This window comes from Pistacia vera, unplaced genomic scaffold (assembly GCF_008641045.1).
Source record: "Pistacia vera cultivar Batoury unplaced genomic scaffold, PisVer_v2 Contig370, whole genome shotgun sequence".
In the NCBI taxonomy this organism is placed as follows: Eukaryota; Viridiplantae; Streptophyta; class Magnoliopsida; order Sapindales; family Anacardiaceae; genus Pistacia; species Pistacia vera.
The window spans coordinates 198913-226439 of NW_022196191.1; the positions used below are offsets into that span (position 1 = coordinate 198913).

Below are 27527 nucleotides of genomic sequence, written 5' to 3' on the forward strand. Positions count from 1 at the left end.
ACGTTGTCTTTATTGGATTTATTGACTGTATTTTGAATTTAATCATTATTTATATGACCTATTTTTTGTAGAATTTATGTCTTCGGCAATGGGAAATACTACTCATATTCATCTTGATGATTGAAGGTTTTGCAGTATTTAATTGAGGTTTGATTTCTTTAATAGTTTTGTTATTGTGACAATGAAAAAAAATATGATTTAATTTTTATAAACTTCTAACATTTAATTTTTATTTAGGCAAAAATTGGGAGATCTACTCGTATGGACTTAATGTTGGTTTCCGCTTTCCGCTTGTGGAGTTGTATTTGCCCAATTTCTTTTGTTGTTTTCCATTGAGACTTATTTAGTTATTTAGTTGTTTTATTATAGACTTTTATTTTTATTTCATTTCGGACTTTTATTTGTATCAATTTTTAATGTATTGTTAGTAGTGGTTAATGGATATGTATGAATGTTTAATTTTTATTTGAATATGTATTGTTTATATTTACAATTTAATTTAGGAAAAAGTTAAAAAAAAAAAGTTTTATAAAAAAAAAAGAGGGAAAATCGGTTCAAAACCAGTTAACCACTTTAAAAAAAAAGTGGTTAACCGGTTTTTTGGTTAACTGGAAAACCGGTGCAGTTTTAGTTCAAAAAAGTGGTTAACCGATTTGGTTAACCGCTTTGGAACACCCATATGAAGCTCAACCCAGTCAAATACTCATTCGAGGTCTCTTCCAGTAAGTTTCTGGGGTACATTGTGACTCGATGCGAGATAGAGGCTAACCATGATCGAATCCGAGCTGTCCTGAACATTCCCTCACCAACGCACATCAAAGACATCCAGCGTCTCTCTAGAAGAGTGGCTGCCCTAAGCCGATTCATCTCTCGGTCGACAGACAAATGCCACCACTTCTTCGTACCCTTCAAAAGTCAAAACAGTTTGAATGGACCCCAACCTGTGAAGAAACTGTACAACACCTTAAAAGGTATTTGACTTCTCCCCCTCTATTTTCTAAACCACTAACTAGGGAAAATTGTACACATATTTGGCAGTCTCGAAGTCAGTTATTTCGGCCGTCCTAATTAGAAAGGATAATAGGAAACAGCTGTCGGTCTACTATGTAAGCAAGTCCCTCCTCAACGTTGAGACCCGATACAGTCAGTTAGAAAAGCTAGCACTCGTACTCATCCACGCATCCAAGAAGCTTCGGCCTTATCTCCAATGTCACTCCATAGTTGTCCTCACCACCTACCCCGTTCACGAAGATGTTGCATAAGCTTGAGCTCTCGGGATGACTCACCTAGTGGATAGTCGAGCTAAGTGAATTCGACGTATCATTCCAGCAGCGCACAACCATCAAGTCTCAAGTGTTAATAGATTTTATTGCAGATTTCACTCCTAACACTTCCACTTAGGTGGAGAGAGAGTTACTATGCCTAACAAGTGAAACTCATTTGAAGTGGATTCTCTCGGTCGATGGGTTGAGCAATGTAAATGATAGCAGTTTGGGAATGGTGTTAGTTATCTAAATGGAGAAGTCATCCAACAGGTCATCTGATGCAACTTCAAGTGTACAAACAACAAGGCTGAATATGAGGCTTTAATAACCGATATTTCACTCACAAAGGAGATACGAGTAACAAGGTTGGAAGTTAACTCTGATTCCTAACTTGTAGTCAATCAACTTCAAGACACCTACCAGCCTAGAAATTTGAAGATGACAACATACCTGAATCTGGTCAAAGAGCTCTAGTTGGCATTCAAAGAATTCAATATCAGTCAACTCCCAAGAATTGAAAATACACATGCTGATGCACTCGCCAACCTCGGCTCAGCCCTTTAAGATACTTCTGACTCTTCCATCCCACTTCTTTTTCTTCAATGGCTGACCGATTGAAAAGAACCCTAGTTTGAGACAGTGTTGATCCCCAAAGAACTCTTTAAGGTCATAGACATTGAGTCGGCTGACTCATGGATGACTCCCATCCTCAAATACTTAGAGAAGAATAAGCTCCCAGCCGACAAGAATGAAGCACGCCGGCTAACGGTTGAGGCAGCCAGAGTTACCATCTATGAAGGACAACTCTTTAAGAAATCATTCAACGGTCCCTACCTCAAGTGCATCACTCCAAAAGAAGCCCAATATGTGTTAGCATAACTCTGTAAAGGCGAGAGCAGAAACCATGCAGGGGGACGCAACTTGGCATACCAAGTGATAACCTTTGGATTCTATTGGCCTATTGTGCACTCAAACTTAGCCTCGTACGTCAAGAAATGCGACAGTTGTCAACAATTTGCTTATACCTCCCACCTACCCCCCGAATGACTCAACTCCATTTTCACCCCCTAGTCATTCATGAAGTGAGGGATGGACATTGTTGGCAAGCTCCCAACAACACCGGGGCAGCAAGTGTACATCATGGCTGTCACATACTACTTCTTGAAATGGATTGAGGCAGAGACATTTTCCTAAGTATGAGATCGGGAGGTAAAAGGCTTCTCTAGAAGAACGTAATCTGTCAAAAAAGATAGTCATCGACAACAGATCCCAATTCATCAGCTCGGGCTTCAGGGATTTCCGTCAAATGTGGGGGATCAAGGCCAACTTCTCGACACCCTGAAACCCCTAATCAAACGGCTAGACCAAATCATCTAATAAGACTGTCATTCAAACAATGAAGAAGTGCCTTCAGAAAGCAAAAGGGGCATGGGTGGACGAACTACCAAGAGTCTTATGGTCATACAAAACAATCGCCCGCTTATCCACAGGTGAGACACCTTTCTCCCTTGCATATGGCTCAAAGGCTATCATCCCAACCGTTGTGTCAATCTCACATCCAGACTTCAATGGATAAGTGAAGAATTAAATAGTCAGAACCTATGCCACAACTTAGACATCGTCGATGAACTTTGGGAACAATGCCAGATAAGAAATGCAATCTACCAACAACGAGGCACTCGGCACTACAATTGTAACATTTGAGTGAGAACATTCAAGGCAAGCAACTAAGTCCTCCGAAAAGTATTCCAAAACACCAACGAGATCAACGCTGGCAAACTTGGTCCTACCTGAGAGGTACCATACAAGATCACCAAGTCAGTCGACAAGGGCGCCCACAAACTCCAATCTCCCAAAGGCAAAGACATCAGTCATAGCTGGAATGTCATCCATCTCAAGCGCTATCACTTCTAATAGACCGTGTCCCAGCTTCTTTATGTTTTTTCAAAAAGGATGAGTGGGCCTGTCCACCTCTTTCAATGCTAGTCGGCCTCAAGGCCTTGCATCAATAAAAGTATTATACAGTGAAAAACTATGTTAAAATGTTCAACTTCAATCAATGCACATTGACTCAACACTTAAAGGCGAAAAATTGTCATTCTACAAAGTCGGTCACATCGATTGGCTCCACAATGCCTAGGGCTTAAATCTTTAACTGCAATCGGTCACTCTGATTCGGCCACAATGCCTTGGAAAATTTAACTATGAAGTTGGTCACACTGACTCGGGCATAACGCTTTAAAAATTCAACTATGAAGTCAGTCACGCCGACTCTGGCATAACGCCTTAAAAATCCAGCTACAGAGTCGATCACGCCGACTCGTCCCCAAGGCCTTAAAAATTCAACTACAGATCGATCATACCGACTCGGCCCAAAGGCCAAGTGCCTTTATCTACATATTTTGTCGGTCATATCAAATTAGCCTACTCAAAACTTACTCCATTACTTTTGATACTAGATGTTGTTTGGATTAACAACTCAAACTCAGTCTGTCATACCGACGTGCCTCATGACATCAATATAAACACTTCTTACGATCTAGAACCAATCGGCCACACCGACTGAACATCAACATACTTAGTTTTGATTAGTCTACACACTCAGTCGATCACGCCAACTCTACCTCAGCGCGTCATCTTCCAAAAAACTAAATGTTCTAAGTATACACAATACATACATCAACATAAAGAAATGTAGCACTCGATAATGAGCCAAATCGAAAACATTATATTAAAGGCCTCAAGCGGCGCAGAGTTGAAAATACTAAGCAAAAGGGCACTACGTGCCTTAAAGTTTACAAAATCAAAAACATAAGAAACTAAGGGTCCACATGACTCGACCAATCATCCTGAGCTGACTGAACTTTTGTTGGCCCGACTTCCTTTTCTTGACTGGTAGACTTTCCAGTAGCTGCCGCATCCTTAGCAGACTCGGTCGACCTCACCAAAGCTTCCTCTTGGTCCTCAGCGAATTCTCCATTTGATTTTTGGGGTCAGACTCAGCTCGCTCCTCCTCTACTCGGTCATCTTCACCAACTACCTCTGCCTCTATCTTCTCCCAAAGCTCAATTTCGCCATCGGAGTCTAATTGTGCGGTATTCTCGGCCTTATATTCCTTTATCAACTTAACATGTGCCTTGATCATGACATCCTCAGTAATAGATTTGCATCGCTCCCTAAGCGCTACCGATTTTCCCTCATTCTTAGTTAGTTCTCTCTTTACCTCAGAGAGCGCCCTCTCTACATCAGCCAATGCTTTCTTCAATTTGGCAGACTCCAACTCAACTTGCTGCTGCTTAGCAAAGCTCTCCTTCACATTCTTCAATGTCTGGGCCTCTCAGTTTTTCATATCGGTGTTGGATTTAGTCAACTCCTAGATTCGTGCATCCTAGGCGACGGCGACTGCGACTGCGACTGATAAGTTGCATAATTTGAGTGTTTTTAGGGTTGTTTTGATTCTTAGTTTAGTTAACTTCTCATTTGTTTCCTTTGTTTTGATGTTTGTTTTTGTTAAGTTTGAGATATGAATGGTTACCTATTGATTTGGATAACTTTTGTGTTTTTAAGGCTTTGATTGAGTAGATTGGAGTATTGGAATGAAACTGGAACTTAAAGCTTAAAGAAGTTGAGATTACCTAACATTCTTTGAAGGCCACAGCCATGCCTTGGTAGTTCACCATGGCCATGGTGGTGGAACAAAGAGAAAACAAAGAGACCAAGAAGCACCACGACTTAGGCTGTGGTGACTTAAATTTGGCCACGACCAGGGTTGTGGTGGAAACTATTTTATTAGTTTTTCTTTCCTTTTTCACTTAGGACTCTTTTGGGTATTTAAGTATAATTGAGATTAGTTGTCAGGGGACGCATTTTACATATTTTTGAGAGGAGAGGACGCACTCTTGGGGCTTGAAGACTGAAGATCAGATTTAAGAGTTTGATTTTTGTTTCTTTTCAAGTCTGAATATGTTTTCCTTCTTCTCTATTTATTTCTTTGTTCTTAGGATGGAGTAAATATCTTTTGTTAGGGGAGGATAAAACCCTAATTATGTTTTGAACAATTTTTATTCTTAATACTAGATTCATATTTATGAATTTGTGCAAGAGTTTAGGTTTAATGCTTTATGAATGTTGGATTGATTTAATTACCTTGATGATGTTTCGAATAGAGAAGTTAGGGTTTGTTGCTTAATTCATATTCATAATTGTTTTATTGGAATAACATTGCACAACGTATTAAAACTAGAAGTAATCGAATAGAGATTCTAGGATTAATTTGTGGTCCATCTAATTCACAACTGAATAGGGCGAATTAGTCGTGAGGGATTGATGAATTTTTGCTTCTTAATTTCAGAGTAACTGAATAAGCATCTGTATTAAGTTGAATATTATGCCTGAATAAGGATAATTAGCCTTAGAAGAATCCTACCAATTCATAGCACAAACGGGTATTAAGAGTAGTTGACAAGCATAATTAGGGGAAAATATGTACCCTAACTAAATTAATACTAAAAAGTTATTCACATTGTTTATTTGTTTAATTTAGTTATTTTTAATCCATTAGCTTTACACTCTAAAATTTCGTTTTCTCAAATAACGTGTAGGTAGTTTTAGGTAATTACGAATATTTGCTTTGATCTTTGTGGGACGATACTCAAACTCATCACTTTATTGCTTGAACACAACTAGTGCACTTGCTAAAGTTGATTTAGTCGTATCAACGACTTCTTCAAATACAGGCTCCCACTCAAAGCCTACATGAAAGCATGCAAATTAGCTCCATAACTTAACAAAAAAAAAGAGTTAGAAGTTAAGAATTAACTGAAGTTGTTGAGTCACTGTCCATTCGACCGTGGCAGTCATCCCCATCTGATTTAGTTGGGTTCCATTAGCGGGCAGCAAAAATGACTCGGCCAGGTGACCCATCCGAGCTACGTCGGAATAGATTGAGGCCGTGTTGGGAAGAGTGATCATCACCTTCTCGTCCTCATCAAACTATACCTCCTTTGATGAGCCGGCTTCGATCGACGACTATCTAATTGGAGGAGTTGACTCAGTTTGCTGGACTTGAATTCTCTTCGGAGCTGACTCCCTTTTCCTCTTGGCTCTACACTATGCAGCCATACCCACTCGCACTCGATATGTTTACTTTAAGATTCCTCATCAGCCTTTCTGTAATAGCAAACTCCTTAAGTGTTAGTGGATGAAGAAACAAATGCCTGAATAGTATATGGTTGTTGTAGCGAATCAATAGCACGTGCCACACTTGCTTCGATAGGGGGAATGGAATTCCTCTCTAGACAGCCTCGACTCTCGCCCACAGATGACTTGCTCTCAGGTTAGACTATTTCAAGATCACTCTCTTATCTCTCTGCTTTTTCAGAATGGAGAAAACTTCCCTCGTTGTCACGTCCAAACCGTCTTTGCTCTGTCCGACTTAGTTGAAGTCAGGATTTGTAAAAGAAAGGGAAGACTTAGTGATCACAAGTATAGACGATAATTGGTCTCTTACCCGTGGCTCTCCATGTGTATGGTATCTTGCCCCGACCTCTCTCACTGAATATGACCTCGTCCTTCATAAAGAAGAATCGCTTCTTTCAGTTCTTGTCACTTAACCTCAAGGTGGCCACCAAGTGGATGCGGTCGTGCCTTAGGGTGACGACATATCTGCCCTTCTCTCGGTCATGCTCTTTCAGGTAGTAAAAATGTAATAGCTCATGTAGACCAAACATCACTCAGTTTTGAGCGCACAGCAGCAGTCTCCATCTGTTTGGCATTATTTGTGTTGGTGCGATCATAAAATGGTTTAACAACTCCCAAACAAGTCAAGGCATGGGAAGACATAAGCTATCGTGGAACCATAGCTCGTACATACTTACCCATCCTTTTGCCTCCCAGTCTACCCTTTCGTAGCTCTTCGGTATTCTGATCTCCACAGAGCTAGGAATGTGGTATTGCATCCAAATTCTCCACTGGTATTTCTCCTTGAGCAAAGGCAGGTAGTCAGTGCCTAAAATTTCACTACTCGATCAACTTGGCTCCTATACCGACCCACTACTGGTTGAAGCATCGCCCTTAGAACTATCAAACTCATCCTTGGTTTCTTCCCCACTCGTCCCTTGCCTCTCGGAGCTGTCGCTACTCAATTCAATAGTATCACTCAGCTCAGAGACAACCACATTCAGCCCCTTAGGAATTCCCATTGGCAGTACTACCATGGTGGGAGCACGCTCGTACTCGCCCCTTGCGTCTATCTCCATATGACTCTCCTCACTCCATTAAAAGTGAGACATAGAATGATCCTCTGCAACACTACTCGTTGCACTCAATTTGTCTAGTAGACCGACCAGATGACCGAATAAACCAGACCCCTTACTGGCCCTATTACGCACAACCTAAGACTACACTCGACTAGGACAAGGATACTGAGACGAGCTGAATGGAGATATTGGGTAACTTGGCTTCTTCTTCTCTCCAGCAAACCTAAAAAACCCAGAAATCCAATAAAATCACCCAAAATCTCCAAAAAAAAAAACTGACTAAAACCTCACCAAAACTCCACAAATAAAAAAAAAAAATAAAAAAAAGAAAAAAAGAATGAAAACCTAGGAACTCGACTTCCTCAACAAAGATGCCAAACTCAAAAATATCAAACTCTTGGCTTTAGCAAAACCAAACTAGAAACTTGTTTAAATTTGTGTAAACTCTCCCCAAGGAAACCCCGCAAAACCTTACACTAGTTCCTACTCAAACAGGCCTAAAAACTGCTCACAATTTGTCTAGAAATGCAAAGAGAAACGAAAAAGAAGAAAAGCTCGCAAGGAAACAAAGTTTTTATCGTGATTGACTGAGAAATCCGGCGAAAGTAGCACACCACTGCAACAGAAAAGTATTTTAAGAGAGAGAAAAAGCAGGCTTCAACAAAGAGTAAAGGTGAATAGTTACCCCAAACACGCTTCTCCTTCCTTTTAAAATGCCTTGCCTAACAGAGATCACATGTGACAATAATCGATTGGCTGTGACTTTCTGAATTCCTATTTAAAAGGAATATGAGATCTCAATCGTACACATGTCATACGATAGGCCTGCCTCTAGAACTGCAGCCTCTCGTTCCCCACTCAAAGTATATGAAACCCTACAGTACATGTGTCCCGTTCTCCCGATGCCACCAAATTGCACTCGGACAAAGCTCACCTCACCCGAGCAAGCCGACTCGATCTCCAAACTTTGAAAGGAAGCAAACTTTGAAAGGGCGAGTATCTATCTTCCTTTCAAAGTTCTTAAGCAAACCACATAAGCACTCGGTTTGGCCAGCTGAGTGAGTACTACAAAGGATTGCGCCTCGTATCCTATCATTCGGCTTAATCAGCCGAGTGTACGCAGCTATAAAAGGATTGCGCCTCACATCCGATCACTCGGCTCAGTCTGCCGAGTGGGCACTGCTACAAAAATTATACCACGCCTTCTTTCACTCAGCTTATTCAGCCGAATGTGCTCAACTACACAAGGGTGCGCTTCGCATTCCATCACTCAGATCGTTTGGCCGAGTAAGCACGTCTACAGAGGCACCTTGAATCTTTCATCAAGATGAGATATCTTCATTCAGTTGAGGGAACACTCGCTCATCTTGGTGAGCCATCACTTGGCCTGGTTAACCTCCCTTCAGACCAGTTACTCTGCAAGCTAAATACTTCTTAGCATAGAGAGCGGGGGGCTAACTGTATGAGCCAAAAATCACCTATATCAGGCCCAAACATGTATTTGCTATTACATAGGCCAAAGGCCGCGGTTCAATTCTGGTTGGGCCAGTATTAGAATTCATGGCATGGACCAAAACGTGCGGCCCAAATCCAACCTTTCTTCAGAATGGGCGTCACCGATAGCCCACCTAAGGCCAGGCCTTTCAGATCAAGGTAAGTAGGATTCTTCCTATTTGGTTCTATCCTAATTCGCCCAAGATTTCGTATCTTAGGTGAATTAGGACTCTTGCTACAAATGAGGCAACTAAACCAGGATCTTTCCTATTCACTAAACCTTTTCCCTTATGGATTCGAAGTCCTATTAGGATACGAAGATCTTATAACTACTATATAAACATGGGTTACTCCTTTGTTTAGGGATTCAATCTCAATACCACCTCCTTGCATCCAAACTCTTGCTCCTAAGAGTTATCCACCCATGTCGTGGTTCTAGTCTTCGACTAAACTTATGGTAACCCTTCCTTCTCTTAGCCCTCACTAAATTGCCTTATTCAGCCTTACTGACTTGAGCGTCAGAGTGCCTAAGATAGACACCACACCAGTGTTTACGTAACTTCACGCTTGTTTTATTTGTGTGCAGGTATAACGGATTGTTAGTGGTCTCAACCTTACGAGATCAGACCCTATTTTCGTAACCGTAGAATTTTTGCATCTACAAATGTGCTATTGTTTTTCATCTTTGTGAATAATAGTTGAGGATATATTGTTCTTTTCCTATCCTTTTGCCATCGATAAATCAAGACAAATTTAACTTAAGGGGTACTTCAGGAACTTCATTACTTCGCCACGGTCAAAAAGTCATAACGGCTATCCAATGTCAGGGGAATTTTTGTTATATTTTAACATTTAGGGGTATTTTGTAATTTTTCTAAACCTCAGGGAAGCTTTAAACCCCTCTCCTTTATTTTCCTTCTTCTGCAAGGTTCATTCTATTTTCTCGGCAACCAAACAGGGGAAGACCGATGGAGTTGGAGAATTTCGAACCGATATTTGGAGAACCGAAAGTCGAGTGGACCGGCTCGGCTTCGGGTTCCGTGATTCGGTTCTTACTCTATGTCTTCGCGCCTAATTCCTCTAACCTAATTATCCATGCCACCGATTTTCACTCCAATACTTGGGAGGCTAAACGCTCCGTTTTGCAGCTTGAGGACATGGTATGTAATCTTCCTCTCTTTGTTTGTTAAGAACCAAGAATCACTATATTTGATTTTACTGGTCTTGCATTTTGTTGGTTGCTGAGAAAATGTCAAAAAATATGTAAGAAAGAAAAAAAAAAAAAATGAAGAATAAAGATCGTGAATAAGGAAACTAAGGAAATAAATGATTAATTAAAAAAAAAATGAATTTAGCGCGAAAATAGATAGTTGAAGTGCTTTTGGAACAAGTGTCCCTTGTTTCTTTTTTTTTTTTTAAATGCTTTCTATAAGAGCAGTTTTTAAGTAAGACGGTACTTTAAATTACTACATTCCTTAGCATCGAATTTATTTTAGGGGTTGGCATTTTGTGTTGTTGGTGGGTATATGGCAGGTTTAATTTGGTTTAAGTGAAGAGCTAGTAGATCATTGAAGCATTTTCAAGTGTTGGGTTTTTAGTATTTTGGGTTTAGATCATGAATTGATGCTTTATTTTACTTTTCCGATCATATGTGTAGAGGGACGAAATTGGAGTAGGGGGCTCGTGGTCAGAGTTCATTGACTATGTTGTCTCTTCCATTAAATCGGAAGATGTAAAGCTTGTTCTAGGGGGATCTTCAGACTCAGATGGTAACCAAAATTCCAAAGTTGTCATTATTTTTAGGCTATTAACTATAATGTTATGTTAGCGTGTTTTATTTGAGGTAATTACTAGCTCATTCCGCACAAAAGAAATCTTAAAAATCTAGCAGAGAAAACTTTCTAATGCTACACTTACCGTTCAATGTGTTCCAGGTGTTGCATATGCAAAATTAGTAGCTCAAAAATCGAAAGGAATGCCATTAGTATCCATTTCTCTCACAAGACTTGAGGGATCTGTTGCTTCTAAGGCTATGGAAAATCTGTCTTTACAGCTGTTCAAAGCTTTCAAAAGCACGCAACATTTACTTACAAATGGTAATATATATTATATTTTAATTATTCTTCTTCTTATTTTTTTCTTGGTAAGGGGATGTTGTATATATACTTGAAAACTTTTACTGTTTTAAACTTCACATGGTTTATTTTATAAATCTTATAAGTTTTTAGAACTGTGGTTGTTGTTCTAATGTCTCCACAACTATTAGCAACTTGTAAAAAGGGGTCACTGAAATGTATCTTGGATTGTTAGCTTAAGACTTTTACACTTGCACAAGGAGATAGCCACTAAAACGGGTCTTGGATTGACATGTATTATTTACTTGGATGACGGTGGGCTGATAATAAAAACGTAATAGATATTACTCTATCATGAATCTACTGGATCTCATTAGGTGATGAATTGGTCTCCTTAAGAGAGAACTTATTACAATCTTGTATTGTCATCAATTTTTTGTATATAGCATCTATGCCAGTGATTCTATGTGTTTTTCTGATGCATTCTTCCAGTTGCACCACTTTTAACTTACCTTCTTTTATGCATTATATTTTTGGTGGCGTATAATTTGTATAGTTCTTATCTTGTGATGAAACCATCTTGTGAGAAAATTAATTATTGCTTATTTTATTTATACTTCAGAGCAAGAACGCTCTCTTCAGCTAACAAAAGTGATATCGGTTGAGAAGGTATGCCTTTGTGTCACTTTTATACATTTAAGCTTGCAATTCAATTGTTATGGTTTCTAATTACTTGCATGTTTGTCAAGGCATGTCTTTATTATTTTTCTTTATTTGATTCTCCATTTCTTTTACAGATAATCACATTAGCTTGCGCATTTTTCATATCTTTCTGTTTGTGGTGCATATGGCACTCTCACTTGTAAGCTACAATAACATTTAGGTCCTTAAGGTTTAGGGTAATTAACGTTTGGTTCACTAAAATCAAAACGAAAGATCCCACAATAGCAACAAAAGTCAAACACACCCATTTCAAAAGGGACCAGGAAGGACATATGAAAGGTCTTTTAATAGCCAAGAAGGTTGACAACATAGCAATCTTATCTAAGAAAGGCCTCCAAGAAGAAAAGGTGGGTAGTTAACTAGTAAAAATACGTCGAGTATAATATCAATACTATAAAATGTAGTTTCTGTGATGAATTCTTTTATTTTTTTTGGCTGGATACTGTAAGTAGCTTGTGGATTGTTGTCAAAATCATCCCAAAATATAAAAATCAGTAAAAAAAACTCTTTGCGACACGTCTCTTAACTTCTTTTCATGACCAACTTAATCTTGTCATCAATAGGTTATGAAAAACATTGTTGCAAAAAGTTGAATTTTAATGGTTGGTGATTATTTTTATGATTTTCTACAATATATTTGCAGCATCCAGCACAAAAAATAGGTTTTTGGCTCCTAAATATGCTTTGTTGCAAAAAACGTTCAACACAAAACCTTTCATTTTGTAGTGTAATTTTGGAGACTTGGTGTTCGTTAAGATCCTACATTAGCAACATAAGTCAAACACACCCATTTCAAATGGGACTAGTAAGCAGATACGATTTGTAGCCATTCGTATCATACGAAGGCCCATTTAGTAGCCAAGAAGGTTGACAACATAGTGTACAAGGTATAACTTCCTTAATATAGACTCCATCTGATTTTCCATATGAGCTACTTGAAGCTGATGGATACCACTCCCAAGCCAGCCAACCACAATAGAAATAGCAAGCAAACAATCGAATTAAACCCAGAAAGTAACAAGAATCAGTAGCCAAAATCCAGAAACACTAGCACTTATATTGATATTCCAGCAACACAAAATACACAGCAACAAGAAACTTAACAAAACTAGCCAAAACAGGAAATCAAATAAACCATAAACTAAAACAAGAAATCAAAATTAATGTTGGTCTTCGAGGGCCAACTCCTCCCACATAGTGTTGGACTTCGAGGGCTAGCAACCTCCCACTTTCCACTTTTCTCTTTTCTGAATCCTCCATATCCCACTGTCTCCCTTTTTATTCTATTCCTAATAACAAAATTCTTCAATCATCCACTCCCTTAATGCCATCTGTCCTTCTCCAAACCATCCTTAACATCTCACACACAAGAACCTTCCTGGCTATTGCACCAAAATCACCAACTTCACACCCTTAAGTCTCTTACAATAGACCAGCGTATTAGGAGTGGGTCTCATCAGAAGCCATACCACATGGTTGGGGGGTGGGATCTATGTTTTAGTTATTAGTGCGTGTAAGGCTGCTTCATAGTCCTATGCATCTGAAAATTGGACCAAACATTAAACTAAATGAAATTATGCAATTCCCATTGTTTTGTCCTGGCCAGTGCAGGGAAGACACCCAATTGTAAATACAATACAAACTCAATTCAAAACCATTATAGAAAATACATATCAATTGAAACCATAACAAAAACTAAATTCTACCCAGTCAAATAATAAACCAAATGAAAACTTTTAAACAAATATGCATCTAATAACAAAATAATCACCCAAATACAATAGTGATGGATAGCACAAACCAAAACTGTTTCACAACCCAAGTCAAAATACGATACAAGAGTGAACAACACCAATTGAAAAAACTAAAACCTCTCCAACTGTCATAAACAAACACAACAAATTTTGATTTCATTCATAAAATCATGTACTAAAAAGACCCATTCCTCCAAATTCATGCTAAATCATCCGTCTCTTAAGACTCCATTTCTCTTCAATTGTCCTGCGTTTCACAACCCAAATGTTCACAGCTACAAAGACAACCTAGATAGCTTTGTTGGTCATCAATTTTTGGCTTCAGAAACTAACAAAATCCTTGATTCTACTTTATGGTTCCCGTCTGTAAATGCCTTAGTTGTCCCTTAAGACAATGAAAAGATCTATGCAGTCTTGGTTTGTAACAGTTTTTTGAACTGCTGTATTAGCCTTTCTCTTTTCCAAGGACCATCATTTCATTTCTTTTGAGTTAAGTATTTTATTATTGTCAGGAAAGGAATGAAAGTATTCAGAACCAACTTTTGAATTCAAAAAGACAGAAGTTGCAAAAGATGAATTCCTCAGAAAAAGCCGAATTTTTAGCTCCTTTAATGAGTAATGGTTTGCAAGATTCTCCAGGTGTGTATTGTATTTATTTCAGCATGAAGTGCATCCAAGTTTGGTTGAATAGTATTTGCATTGGAATTTTTAGATTAGAAGTAAGCTGTTCATATCTATGGATTGAAATACCTTTTCCTATTTAATGAAGAAGAAAAATGAGAACATCTTGCTCCCACTCTCATTCAGTCAGCAGGCGGGTTAATTTCATAATAGGAGTCATCATGATGTTTTTTATAGTTTATAGGAGAGACCAAGGAGCTAGGCCTAGAGCCCTCTGCACGGATTTGTTTATGGAAACAATATAGGCTTCGGCATCAGCTAGCATGCTAAAGCCTAAAGTCAAGTCATTTAAGGTTGTTAAAAGTTAGAGAGATAGAAAAGACTGCAATTCAAGATTTGGCCTTTGTGGGTCAATTTGACCTGTGTCTGAAGTCATCATTTCTATATGTTCATAATTTTCCTGCTTTCATAAAACCTGTATATATTAACCAACATATGTAGCTCTTTAAATTTTCCCGTCACTCTATATTGCCAGATTTTATTTGTCTCTGTGTGAACTTTGAGCTATTTGGTACTAGCAATCTTATTATTATTACTTTTCAGAAATGAGTATATCATTAGCAGCCAGCTCTTTTATTTTCTACCCCTGAACTGCAGATAAACAAGCAGCTCAAAGTCCCATCTCAACCAAAGTTGCTAATCGAGTAGTACCAGCATACCGCAGGTACTTGAGCATTTACACATGATATCATCCATATGTTGTAATTTAATTAGTATCAGCTAACAGCCGTATTGTTTGGGCAGGGCAAAAGTACGGGGTGCTTTACTGCAAGATTCTGAAGATGATAAAGATAACTAGAGTTGGAGAAATGACAGTTTTATTACTATGAGCTGCATCAAAGTCTCAGTTTATGACCATGAAATTCAGCAATCAGAACAACACTAAAGAATTCGGTTATAAAACATCAGACTAACACTAGAAGAGAGTTCATGTAAATGCTGGTTATCTTCCAATATCTTGTATTCCATTTACCAAGATGTATTAGGTATTTTCCTATAGAAAAGTTTGATTTCTGGATTAGATAGTTTTATTGTTGTACTGTTAACAATCTTGTAAATACTACCTTTTTAAGTCTCTGATCTGTTTCTCTTATAGCCGCTGGAATGGTTATAGAGTGTATTTTTTTTTTTTTTTTTTTTGGGGGATGGGTCTGAAAATTTCTGATGGTTTATTTTCTTGGCCATCAAAGCATAGTAAAGTGTATAATACAACTATTTGTATAGGTGATGAGGCTCATTGATATTATTATAATGCATTGGATCTCATAGATCAATACGTCTGACTGTTAGGCCATTCTACCATGCTGGAAAGTCGAAACTATCTAGACATGCATCGGGTATGGAATATGGATCCCTGAATGATGATTTTGCTTTTTTTTTTTTTTTTTTTTTCCAAAAGCCTTCCTTACTAATTTTAAAGTTTACAAAAATCCTTGTCATTTTTCTAACAGACGATAGAAACTTTGTATAGGATACAAGACGATCAAATGGTCAGTTGACTGTGTTTATCGGTATGGGTTGGGGCTATTCTTTTTTAATGTCCTTCTTGCTTGGTAAAAAAAAAAAAAAAAAAAATTTAGAGATAGATTAACGAACTTTATTACTTTCTTTGGCTGCAGATAGGAAATCAATGCCATTGAATGACCAAAGTTGCTGTAGCTGATTCTTCTTAATCAGGAGGTCTCCCTTAATCATACAGTTTCATGTAAGTGCTTACAGTAATATTAGAGTTTGAGATAGAGAATTAACGGTTAAACCATGGAATGCCTGAAGATTGAGCTGGAGATTGTCTGAATAGACTTCATGGGTTGCTCCAGAACAACTACATATGGCATGATGATAGAGCGTAATACGGTTTATAGGATCTGAAATTCATTTTTCTACTGATAAATGAAGTTATTTGGTACAAGATTATCTGTGAATGTCTGGTGTAGTAGTCAAAATTAATGAAATGCGATCTTCGAAATTGTTACTGGAGTGGTGCTGCAATAAATTTTACACTGAAATTCCATCGACTAGCCAATACAATATGGTATTCGCATGTTATACACAGCAATTTTAGGTCCTTAAAAAGTATTGTAATAGTTGTCATTTGCCGAGTGAACTTACCGTTGATCTTTGGAGAGCACTGGTGAAGGAGAATGCAAGGAATAAAGACACTTGGCTATTATTTCTAGTTGATGTGTACTGTGATGATAATAATGTTGCATTCTCATTCAGAAGATGCATCCTCTCGGCCTCCGGGTTTTGCTTGTCTTGGTGTGAAAAAAGGGCCAGCAACCAGATGAAAATTTGCTCTCAGCTTGCCTGTATAAAGTAGTAGATACACGAAATGAATTAGTAGATGAAAATTTGTACATTTCATTGAACTGCAGTAGAGGTTTATGAATGTTTCGAGACTCCGAGGGAGATTTCAGGTGAATGTTCTAACCAATAAAGTTGTATTTGAGTCAAATCATAGATTTGATAAATGGAAATTTTCTTTCTAATAATTTAACAGATACCTGTTTGTGCTACTGTTGTGTTCACTGCTTGTGCTACTGTTGCTGCAGCTGAAATGTTTGACAACAGTCGGTTTATTCTCTCCTGCCACAAATCTCTTTCTGATCCACTGCTCTTTATCAGGTTGATTCTCAGATATGTCAAGTGATGACCTTGGAGAAACCTTGGCCCGATTTCTGACGTTTGCTTTCTTTTTCGAACAAAAAGATATTGGAAAGAACATCTTGATTAAGAATGTTTCCTTCTCCATGCTTTCACTCCTCAAAATCTCAGCCGACTTGATGCTCCTTTTCTTGTTCTTCTTCTGCAGTTTCTTGGTTTCGCCTTCATTCTCAAAACAGCAACTTCTCTCATCAATCACTGTCTCATGCTTGACCTCTTGCTGTGTTTGTTGCTCGTCGACAATATCTTTCAATGAGAGTTCATAACTCCACTCGGGCATGTTATGAATCATCTCCATCAGCTCCTTTCTGCCTTCCGCAATTGCCTGCGACCGTATCCGCGGTGACAGATTACTGTATTGATGGTTGCAGGGAAGCAAAGGAGAAGATTCATATGCACTGATTTTCGAACCATTTGCCTTCCACAAAGGCGGGGAGTAAGCGCCAATTCCATCACCAACCTGTTCTTCGAAGTGAAACTCATTTCTATTATGCTCAGAACATGAACTTTTACCTGCACCCCAGAAGTCAAAATCAATACTTCCTTTACTTTGACGCTTGCTATGCATCTTGCAGGTTGAGATTGAAAGAACAAACTCGTTTCGCCGTCGCCGGCGGTCAAGCTTGGTTTAGAGAAGAAGTGAATGAATAGAGAAGAAGTGAATGAAGGGAGAAGTAACAAGAGCAAAGTTGTGACAAATGTGTTTAAGAGGGCAGCATTTTCATGGAAGAGTGAAGTCTAGCCATTGTTTATTGGTTGGAACTCAAAAGTCATTGCCGTCTTGGATAGGAGGACAAGGGCTGAGTCCAATTTTCTTCACCTGTCTCCATCACAGGTTTTCATTTAGACAAATTGCAACCACCGATTCCTGCATTTGATTTTGAATCTAATACTTTGTTTTGTCCATGCATTTCGTCATTTTACTTTAAAATTTTTCCTCTTAAAAATCTTTTAAATTGGGTGTTCGTATTTAAACATATTAACTTAGAAAATTTATGAGATTTGAAATTTTTTATTGTCATGCTGATGTAATAAGACTGCCCAAATGAAAATTAACTATATATTGCATATATGTAATAGTATTCATCGACCACGTACATATAACGATGTAGTGAAACTGTTATATGTAAGTTTTTTTCTCGTTGAATAAAGATATATAAATAGAATAGGTTGAAAATGAGTTACAGTTGTTGAAAAGTTGGAAATTTTGGTGAAATTCTCTTAACTGGACTTTGGCGTATGTAAAGAGGAGGTGATTAAATTTGACTGAGGGAATTTGCTTAACCATTACACAATATCCAGATGCTAGGGGCCAAAATTTCAAGGTCCCAATCGTTACCAAAGCACACATATATTTGTCTTATGAGAGTAAACTTGGGTAAAGGGTAATTTGACTAATATTAGTTGTTTGTCCATTTGGGGAATAGTGAAGTTTCAAATGGGTCATAATTTTGGACCAATGATATGTATTGATTGTTGGTATTTTGTCACTCTCTATGAACTTGGGGTGATAATTACTTTAAATATAGGTTTATTTCATTTACTCCAATATCAAACACGCTATTATATATTACTTTTAACAACATAAAACCTTGAAAAATATTAAAACCCACTAAAAAAAAAAAAAAAAAAGATATTTAATACTTTTCAATAAGGTACGCCTTATAGTAAGTGATCTTATCCTTGTAGGAGAAAGATGAAAATATTACGGACCCAAGATGGTTTTAAAATAAACATATCAGCTACAAATAAATGTTCATCCACATGCTATTCAAGGATTGGTATCGATGATCAATCAATCAATCCTATAATTTAGCAGCAGATTCCAACTTTAAAAAGGTTTGATTTTTTGTTCCCGTGTCTTCTAGATTGTCTCTTCAGTAAAGTATGTGTTGACCAATCTATTTGTTCATTAACCATTTCTTACTTACTAATCCATCACGTTTATAGAGTCATTACAAGAAAAATGGCTTTAAGTGTTTAGCAAAATTAGACGTATAGTAAAATTTAGACCTTAAAAGTCTTGTATGTCAAAATTTCGTAGTCGCTACATAGATGCAAAATCGTTTGTCGCAGGAAGTATGGGCATCTAAAAAGTAGGTTAGGCGCAGATTTTTTTTTTTTTTTTTGGCAACTAGCAAATTAGTCTCTAATTGCTAGTTGAAATAGTCATCCAGCTTAGATGCTAAATGTGCAAGGGTAATTTGGTAAAATTGTATCACGACTAATCAATTAGTTGTAAAATGTACCTTTTAGTGACTAATAATTTGTCGCGAATGCCACAAAAATTAGACGCTAAAGGTGTAAGGGTAATTTCGTAAAAGTTTTTCGCGACTATTTTATTAGTAGACGAATGTATCTTTTGGTAACAAAAATTTGGTGGTTAATTCCAATAATTTTAGACGTTAAATGTGGAATCCAAATGTGATAAATTACTTTTCGCTACTATGAAATTAGTTACAGAATGTATTTTTTTGTGAGAAAATAATTAGTTGCAAAAGCATTTCGTTTTTAGTTGGAAAATGTATATACCCAATTTGGTTTCTTACATTTTGTAACTAATGTTTAGTCATTAAAATTAATTTTTTGCATTTAAATAATATAGTAACCGATTGTAGATGAGTTTTGGAAACTAATTATTTTAGTTAGATATTATTGATTAGTCTTGGCTGCTGTATTATTTTTGCAACTAATACTTTAATAGCTAATTGGTTTACACTTAAGAGCATTATTTTTGCTTTTTGTAAATGACCTAGTTTATACATTCAACATCAACAAAATAATTGACATAATATAAAAATCTGATCACTAACATCAAATATCATATTTTCATATATATATATATATATATATTCTATACATGGATTTTTATGCATGATGAGCAATAAAAATCCAAAATGCACTATCATGTGTGCTTAACCAAAAAAGTAAGCATGCACCCCACATTTTCATCAGTAGCTATCTATCTGTGCATAACTAACAAACAAAATGCCCACCCCATGTACACCATCTAAGGATATATGCAAGTAATCCTAAAAAGTCCAAAAAGATGGTCCTACACCCATGTCAAAATATCTACTGTCCATACAACAAAAAACTAACCATCAATATTGTTAGCATCTCAAGAGTCACTAGTTGAGGTTCTTGAAACAGCTATAGCAGATGAGGAAGACTTTTCATCAGTTGGAGATGGACTCTAGCAAATTGGGTGTGTGTAGCTGCTATAGTGATCTGCTTCAGCATCTCCAACATTTGAATATGCTGTTATTCAAGCATTTTGATTTTCTCTTTTTGTTGATCAAATAAGATGAGCTGCTCCTCCAACTGTTTAATCTTATTTTCTTGTTGTTACACTATGCGCCTTAACTCTGCTTCTGTTGGAGTATCATGATACTAAGTCTATGAAAATGCAAAATTTTGGTTTAATCTTATTTTCTTGTTGTTGCACTAGTGTTCAGCATGGTGACGTTTTATTTTGTTATAAGAATTATATTTAACGTTAAAAGTTAAAACCCTAAACTCAATGGCGGAGCTATGAGAGGGCTAGCTTTCGGAAAAAAAAAAAATATGAAGTTAATTAAAAAATTATTATAATATTATTGCAAAAAAATTGCCTTTAAAGCTTTTTTAATTTTTCTTCCTTTTTATTTTCTTTTCATTTGAGCTTTACTTCTTCTGTTCCCTTAAATTAACGTTAGAGCTTCAGTAACCGGATTAAAAAAAAAAAAAAATTGTCATTTTTTTCATCATTATATTTTCGAAAATATTAGAAAAGCTTAAATTTTTAGAAAAATTTAACCTCAAATTGTTATTCTTTTTTGTTATGCCAGAAAAAATAGAGCTGATGTAGAGTCTTGTTAGCATGGGGTGGCCAGAACTTAAGAAGGTTTCACGACCACTCAGATGCGGCCACGTTGCATGATGACGTGAGTGGCATGCTCCTACCAGTGTAGTGGGTGAACGCCAGGTTAGCGAATGGCTGGAAACCATCCTCATGTCAAAATCCCTGCATAAGTTGAGAAAATCACTCGGGTAGATGAGCAATGGGACGTAGGGAAGGATTTGCACGATACTTACCCCACTTGCAGATTTAGTAATCATTACCTTGATTAATCCCACTATAAATAGAGGCCTTCTCTCTCATTTGTAGGATTGGCTAATTTCACTCTGGAATAGCATACTCCCTCTCTCTCTCTCTCTCTCTCTCTCTCTCTTGTATTCTCTAAGCTGTAACTCAGCTCGTTGAACGCGACCTGACCTTACTCTCATTAATACAATATCAGTGGATGTAGGATTTGCTTTTGAGCATCCGAACCACTTTAAACATCGTTCTTCACCCTTTACCAAATTAAATACTTCCATAATCACGTGTGACTTCTAAGCCCACTTAGTATTTCTCATGTGTGAATAGTTGGTGTCAAAATCAAGCATCAACAATTTGGCACTAGAAGGAGGGCCTGATTTAGTACCTGTTCTTCATTAGGAGAACCTCTGACTAAGCGATCCTACTATAGCAAATGGCTCGCGGTTTCGAATCTAAGCAAACCAATTATGGCAATGAAGAGATCCCCTAGGTACAGGAGGACACTTCTCTCGAAATGCCCCCAGCTCAACAAAATATCGTGGGGGATATCCTTTCAAACTCACGGCTTGATCTAGCTTTCATGAGTTACCTGGAGAGGTTCAACAATACTCTCCAAATGGTCAGCCAAAGGCTAGACCGATTGGATCAGGTCGTGCCACCTGAATCAAATGAGGCAGTGCCACCGCCGAAAACACCTACAGGTCAGGTGAAAACGTGGAAAAGGGCAAAAACCCATACCGCACGCACTGCAGTGCGTCAAAGAAAGGGAAAACAAGTGGCGCATAGCAGACCTAAAGACTTCGAGGGACTAGCGAACACCGATCATGCCCCGAGTAGAATATCCGTGGCGTTGCGACTCGGTGACATCTCGCGGCCTAAGCCATCCCGCGTCACATCGCACGAGCACTCCCACAAAAGTGTAATGCAGGGAGATTCTCATTATCGCCAAAATGACAGCTCTGATCGTCGTCGTGTAGGGGATTCCCACCGTCTGCTAGTCGATTCGCACCACTGCGGAGGTTGGGAAGATTCCTTGAATCACTTAACCCCATCACACGACTCCAGCTAGCGTGTGTCAGGATTGGTCGGAATTGCCAGCCGCGGCAAGAAGGAATCAGACTTGCGGTTGTTCCTCATCTGACACCGTTAGGGTCGAACCCACGTTGCGGAAAGTGATCCCTAGTTAGCTCTGCTGCCTTAGATTGAGGAGCTATAACGAGCTCTGGATCAGCTTAAGGCTCAGCAAAATGAGCAAGGGAAGGTCACAGAGGCGTCTCCCTTTTCTCTGGCAGTGTTAGCTGCTCCCCTCCTGTCAAGATTCAGAATGCCCGACATGCGAGCATTTGATAGGAATTCCGATCCGCAGAATCATTTGTACGAGTTCAACAACCTCGTAGAAATCCACCAAGTCTCTAAGCAACATAAGCCAAGAGAGGGATAAGCCCTTACCTCCTATGCCAAGCGATGGTTTAAGTCACTCCCAACAGGATCAGTCAACTCGTGGTCTCAAATGAGCTCGACATTTCTGAGACACTTCTAGGCAAATAGAAAGTTCTCAATACCGCTAAGCTACCTGAGCAACATAAGCCAAGAGAGGGATGAGCCCCTCCAATCTTATATTGACAGGTTCCACAAGGAGCTCCACAAAGTAGCTCACACTCCCGAAGAGTTCGCCGGGACTCTCATTATTGCGAGAGTTCACTCACAGACAGACTTGTAGAAAGAGCTACAGTCTGAGGACGATGTTTCCCTCACCTGCTTCTACAACCTTATGGAAAAGTACCTCCGTATTGAAAACTCCGTGGCTGCGCTTAACCGCCATGACCCTAGTCCTTCGGGCGATGCTCTTGACGGGGGGGAGAACAGAGAGCTGATCGCAGATGGGCTAATGATGATCAACAAAAAGGAAAGAAGCAACGATACGAGCCAAGAAATCTTATGCCCCAGTTCCTCGTCGCGATTGCGACAAGAGTCAATACACCCCTTTGAATGCCTCATAGAACTCCACCAAGTCTTTGAGCAACATAAGCCAAGAGAGGGATGAGCCCTTACATCCCATGCCAAGCGATGGTTCAAGTCACTCCCAACAGGATCAGTCAACTCGTGGTCTCAAATGAGCTTAACATTTCTGAGGCACTTCTAGGCGAACACGAAGTTCTCAATGCCGCTAAGCTACCTGAGCAACATAAGTCAAGAGAGGGATAAGCCCCTCTAATCTTATATTGACAGGTTCCACAGGGAGCTCCACAAAGTAGCTCACACTATTGAAAAGTCCGTTCAGACTCTCATTATCACGGGAGTTCACCCACAGACAGACTTGTAGAAGGAGCTACAATCTGAGGACGATGTTTCCCTCACCCGCTTCTATAACCTTACGGAAAAGTACCTCCGTATTGAAAACTCCGTGGCTACGCTTAACTGCCAAGACCCTAGTCCTTCGGGCGATGCTCTTGACCGGGGGTAGAACATGAGAGCTGATCACAGATGGGCTAATGACGATCAGCGAAAAGGAAAGAAACAGCTATACAAGCCAAGAAATCTTATACCCCAGTTCCTCGTCGTGATTACAACAAGAGTCAATACATCCCTTTGAATGCCTCAGTATCGGCTATTCTTGATAAGTCAGAGGAGGCCGGTTTACTTGGAGAGCTTGAGCCCATGAAAAATCCCTCTTCAGCCAGAAATAATAAAAAGTACTATCGCTATCATCAGGACAATGGGCACCACACCGATGAGTGTCGGGCCCTCAAGCAAGCAATTGAGAACCTCATTAAGTAGGGGCATTTCAAAGAGTATGTCGATGATTCTGCTCCCGTTCGGGAGTAAAATCAAGAGGAACGGAGAAAGAAGTGTCGTGGTCACAAAGGTCTCTACAGTGTAAGGATCATCTTTGGGGGACCACATCTTGTAGGGAATTCGCGAGGTGCTCATGCAATGTATGCCCGCGCAACCTGTCATGATCCCATAAGTGTGATAAGTACGACGCCGCGACCAGCGAAGGTTCGCAGAAAGGAGGAAATCGCATTCTCTGAGAAAGACGCGGTACGATTACATCATCCCCACGATGATGCTCTCGTCATCACTCCCGAAATAGGGCGGGGTGAGGTCCACAAAATGTTGGTAGATAATGGAAGTGTCGTGAACATCTTGTTCCAGTGAGCTTTCGAAAGAATGAAACTAGATGAGGCCGATCTGAAGCTTGCCTCCATCCTTCTGTATGGTTTCACCGGGGATCATATGATTCCCAAAGAGATGATATCGCTCTTGATCATGTTGGGTGATATCGACGAAATGACCAAAATGACTGAGTTCCTAGTAGTGGACTGTCTATCTGCTTTCAATGGCATCTTAGGACGACCTCTACTATGAAGCTTCAAAGCAGTCACCTCGATCTACCATCTAAAGATGAAGTTCCTCACCCCGACGGGATAGGGGAAGCAAGCGGATCTCAACACGCGTCTCGCGACTACTATGTAAGGGCAGTGCAGATGGAATGCAAGGCAAAAGGAACTCTAATCGGTGTCCCTGAATAGGCAATGGCGATCAGCAGGATCAAGCCACAACCTGTCCCAACTGAGGACAACATAAACTCTCATATCCAGGAATGCCTTTGCAGTGGGCCGGTTGAGGACCTATTTGAAGTATCGGTCGATCAGAGCGAGCCAAACCGAGTGTTGAGAATTGGAAGTAATCTCAACCCTCAGCTCGCCAGCGACTTGACCATCTTCCTCAGGAAAAATATCGATGTGTTCGCATGGACTCATGCCGACATGGTCGAGATCAGCTTGAACATCATATGCCATGCCCTGAATATTGATAGTGAGGTCAGACCGGTCCGCTAGAAAAGAAGAACAATGGATCTGGAGTGATATACTACCTTGAAAGTTGAGGTAGATAATCTCCTCCTAAACGGACCTATCTAGAAATCAATCTACCCGAGCTGAGTTGCCAACTCGGTCCTGGTAAAGAAGCCTAACGGCAAATGGTGGACCTGCGTTGACTTCACCGACCTCAACAAAGCATGTCCGAAGGATAACTTTCCATTGTTGAGAATCGACCAATTCGTTGACGCCACCTCCAAGCACAAACTACTGAGTTTTATGGATGCCTACTCGGGATACAATCAGATTCTGATGTACGCGCCGAACGAAGAGCATACCTCCTTTGTTACAGATCAAGGGCTGTATTGCTACAAGGTTATGCCCTTCGGCCTAAAGAACACTAGGGCGACTTACCAGCGACTAGTTAACTGAATATTTTCCGAGCAGATCAGAAAATCAATGGAAGTCTATGTTGATGACATGTTGGTTAAATCACATGTCGCTTCAGATCACATAGCATATCTTGCTGAGATGTTCAGTATACTCCGGAGGTACAGAATGAAGCTCAATCCTCTCAAGTGTTTGTTCGGAGTATCCTCGGAAAAATTCCTAGGGTATATGGTTAACCAAAGGGGAATAGAAATCAACCTCGAAAAGATCTAAGCTCTCTTTGATGTGAAAAGCCCGACCAACCGAAAACAGGTTCAAAGTCTCAATGGGCAAATAGCGGCACTCAGTCGCTTCATATCAAAGGCAACAGACTGCTACTTGCCATTCTTTAACATACTCAAGGCCAACAAGAAGTTTGAGTGGACTCCCGAGTGTGAACAAGAGTTCCAGAGCATTAAAGAGCGCCTTGGAAAGCCACCTCTTCTGTCCAAGCCTCTCCCTCAGGAAATTCTTCTCCTATATCTGTCTGTCTCTCAGTATGCGGTCAGTGTAGCTCTGATTCGGGAAGAAGACAGGGTCTAATGGCCAGTATATTATGCGAACAGACGTCTGTTGGATGCCAAAATGCGGTATCTAGAAATAGAGCGATTAGCCTATGCCCTGCTGATTGCCTCCAAGAAGTTGCTACCTTATTTCCACACCCACACAATCTATGTATTGACCAACTATCCGCTCAAGCAAGTCCTCCAAAAACTAGAGGCTTCGGGTAAGTTGCTCAAGTGGGTTATGGAACTAAGTCAATTCGATCTAGAGTACAGACAAAAGACAACCATTAAAGGGCAGGTTATTGCCCATTTCATTTCAGAATTCTCATATCAACCGATTAAGGAATCCAAGCAACAAGCCAGCGAAGTCACCCAAGAAACCATCCAGAATCTATCGACCTGAAGCCTTTATGTCGATGGATCCTCGAACAGGAAAAGGGTCAGGGCAGACCTTCTCCTCCTTAGTTCTGAAGGGACTGGCATCCACGGTATTCTTCGATTTGGGTTCAAAGCGACCAACAACGAGGCTGAATATGAAGCTTTACTCGCTGGTCTGCGGTTGGCAAAGGAAATGGGATCAACTGCGGTCAGCATTCATAGCGACTCCATGCTGGTTGTTAACCAGATCTTGGGGGAATATCAGGCCAAGGAAGAAAACATGATTAGTTATCTGAAGAAAGCTAAGGTCACGCTCGAGCCATTCAAATACTTCACGATCACGCAGATCCCTAGAGACAGTAATTTTGTCGCGGATGCCTTGGCAAAGATAGCTTCGGGACTAGACTCAGAGCACCAGAAAGTATTCTTATTCGGTTCATAGAGATCACTAGTATCAACTCGCCTGAACAGGTAGTGAATGTGACAAAGTCAGTTTCCTGGATGACCCCAATTATTCAGTATCTCTGAGATGGGACCTTGCCCGATGACAAGATCAAGGCAAGAACCATGCAAACTAGAGCTGCTTGTTACACACTTATAGGAGATCAATTGTACAAGCAAGGGTTTAGCACCCCTCTCCTCCGATGTGTAACTAATGAGGAAGCAGACTATATCATGAGGGAGATACATGAAGGGATCTGCGATAATCACACTATCGCACAATCCCTCTCCAACCAAGTTGTTCGTCAAGGGTAATATTGGCCCCTACTCCAAGAGGATACCTTCAACTTTGTGAAAATGTTTGACAAGTGCCAACGGTTCGTGAACATACCACAGCTCCTTCCCACCAGCTAATAATCATGACCAGCCCCTGGCCATTCTCCATTTAGGGAATTGATCTTATTGGACCCATGCCAATTGAAAAGGGAGGGTTTAAGTATGCGATGGTCACGGTGGATTACTTTACCAAATGGGCCGAGGCTGAACCCTTGGCTACTATCACTACCAAGAAGCTCAAGGACTTCGTCTTCAAAAACATAGTGTGTCGCTATGGAATTCCTCATACCCTCATCTCTGATAATAGGAAACAGTTCGATAACGAGGAATTCAAGCAGTTTTGCAATGAGCTGGGGATCCATAAAAAGTTTGCCTCAGTCTCAAAATCGCAAGCAAATGGCCAGGTTGAAGCTATCAACAAGACCATCAAGCATACTTTGAAAGCCAAACTTGGCGTTGCCAAAGGTAATTGGGCTGACGACCTCCCAGAAGTCATATGGGCATACAAGATAATTCTAAGAACCTCTACTTCATAAACACCTTTTTCGCTAACATATGATTTCGAGGCAATGATCCTGGTGGAAGTAGGGACTGGATCACTTCGGAGGGACCTATTCAA

At 39.6% G+C, this 27527-nt stretch overlaps 2 protein-coding genes across 2 annotated transcripts; one reads left to right on the top strand and one right to left on the bottom strand.

Moving 5' to 3' along the window:
• Positions 1 to 9910: 9910 nt before the first annotated feature.
• LOC116140340 lies at positions 9911 to 15472 on the top strand. The gene is made up of 7 exons (XM_031425983.1): positions 9911 to 10176; positions 10674 to 10785; positions 10951 to 11112; positions 11714 to 11760; positions 14081 to 14207; positions 14847 to 14913; positions 14994 to 15472. Exons 1-7 carry the CDS (start codon positions 9985 to 9987, stop codon positions 15046 to 15048), a joined length of 762 nt encoding a protein of 253 aa, XP_031281843.1. The 5' UTR covers positions 9911 to 9984; the 3' UTR covers positions 15049 to 15472.
• A 726-nt stretch (positions 15473 to 16198) lies between these two features.
• Positions 16199 to 17563, bottom strand: LOC116140359. Its single transcript, XM_031426001.1, has 2 exons — positions 16754 to 17563; positions 16199 to 16556 (listed from the first exon to the last, which is right to left on the bottom strand). Exons 1-2 carry the CDS (start codon positions 17479 to 17481, stop codon positions 16466 to 16468), a joined length of 819 nt encoding a protein of 272 aa, XP_031281861.1. The 5' UTR covers positions 17482 to 17563; the 3' UTR covers positions 16199 to 16465.
• Between the last annotated feature and the right edge of the window lie 9964 nt (positions 17564 to 27527).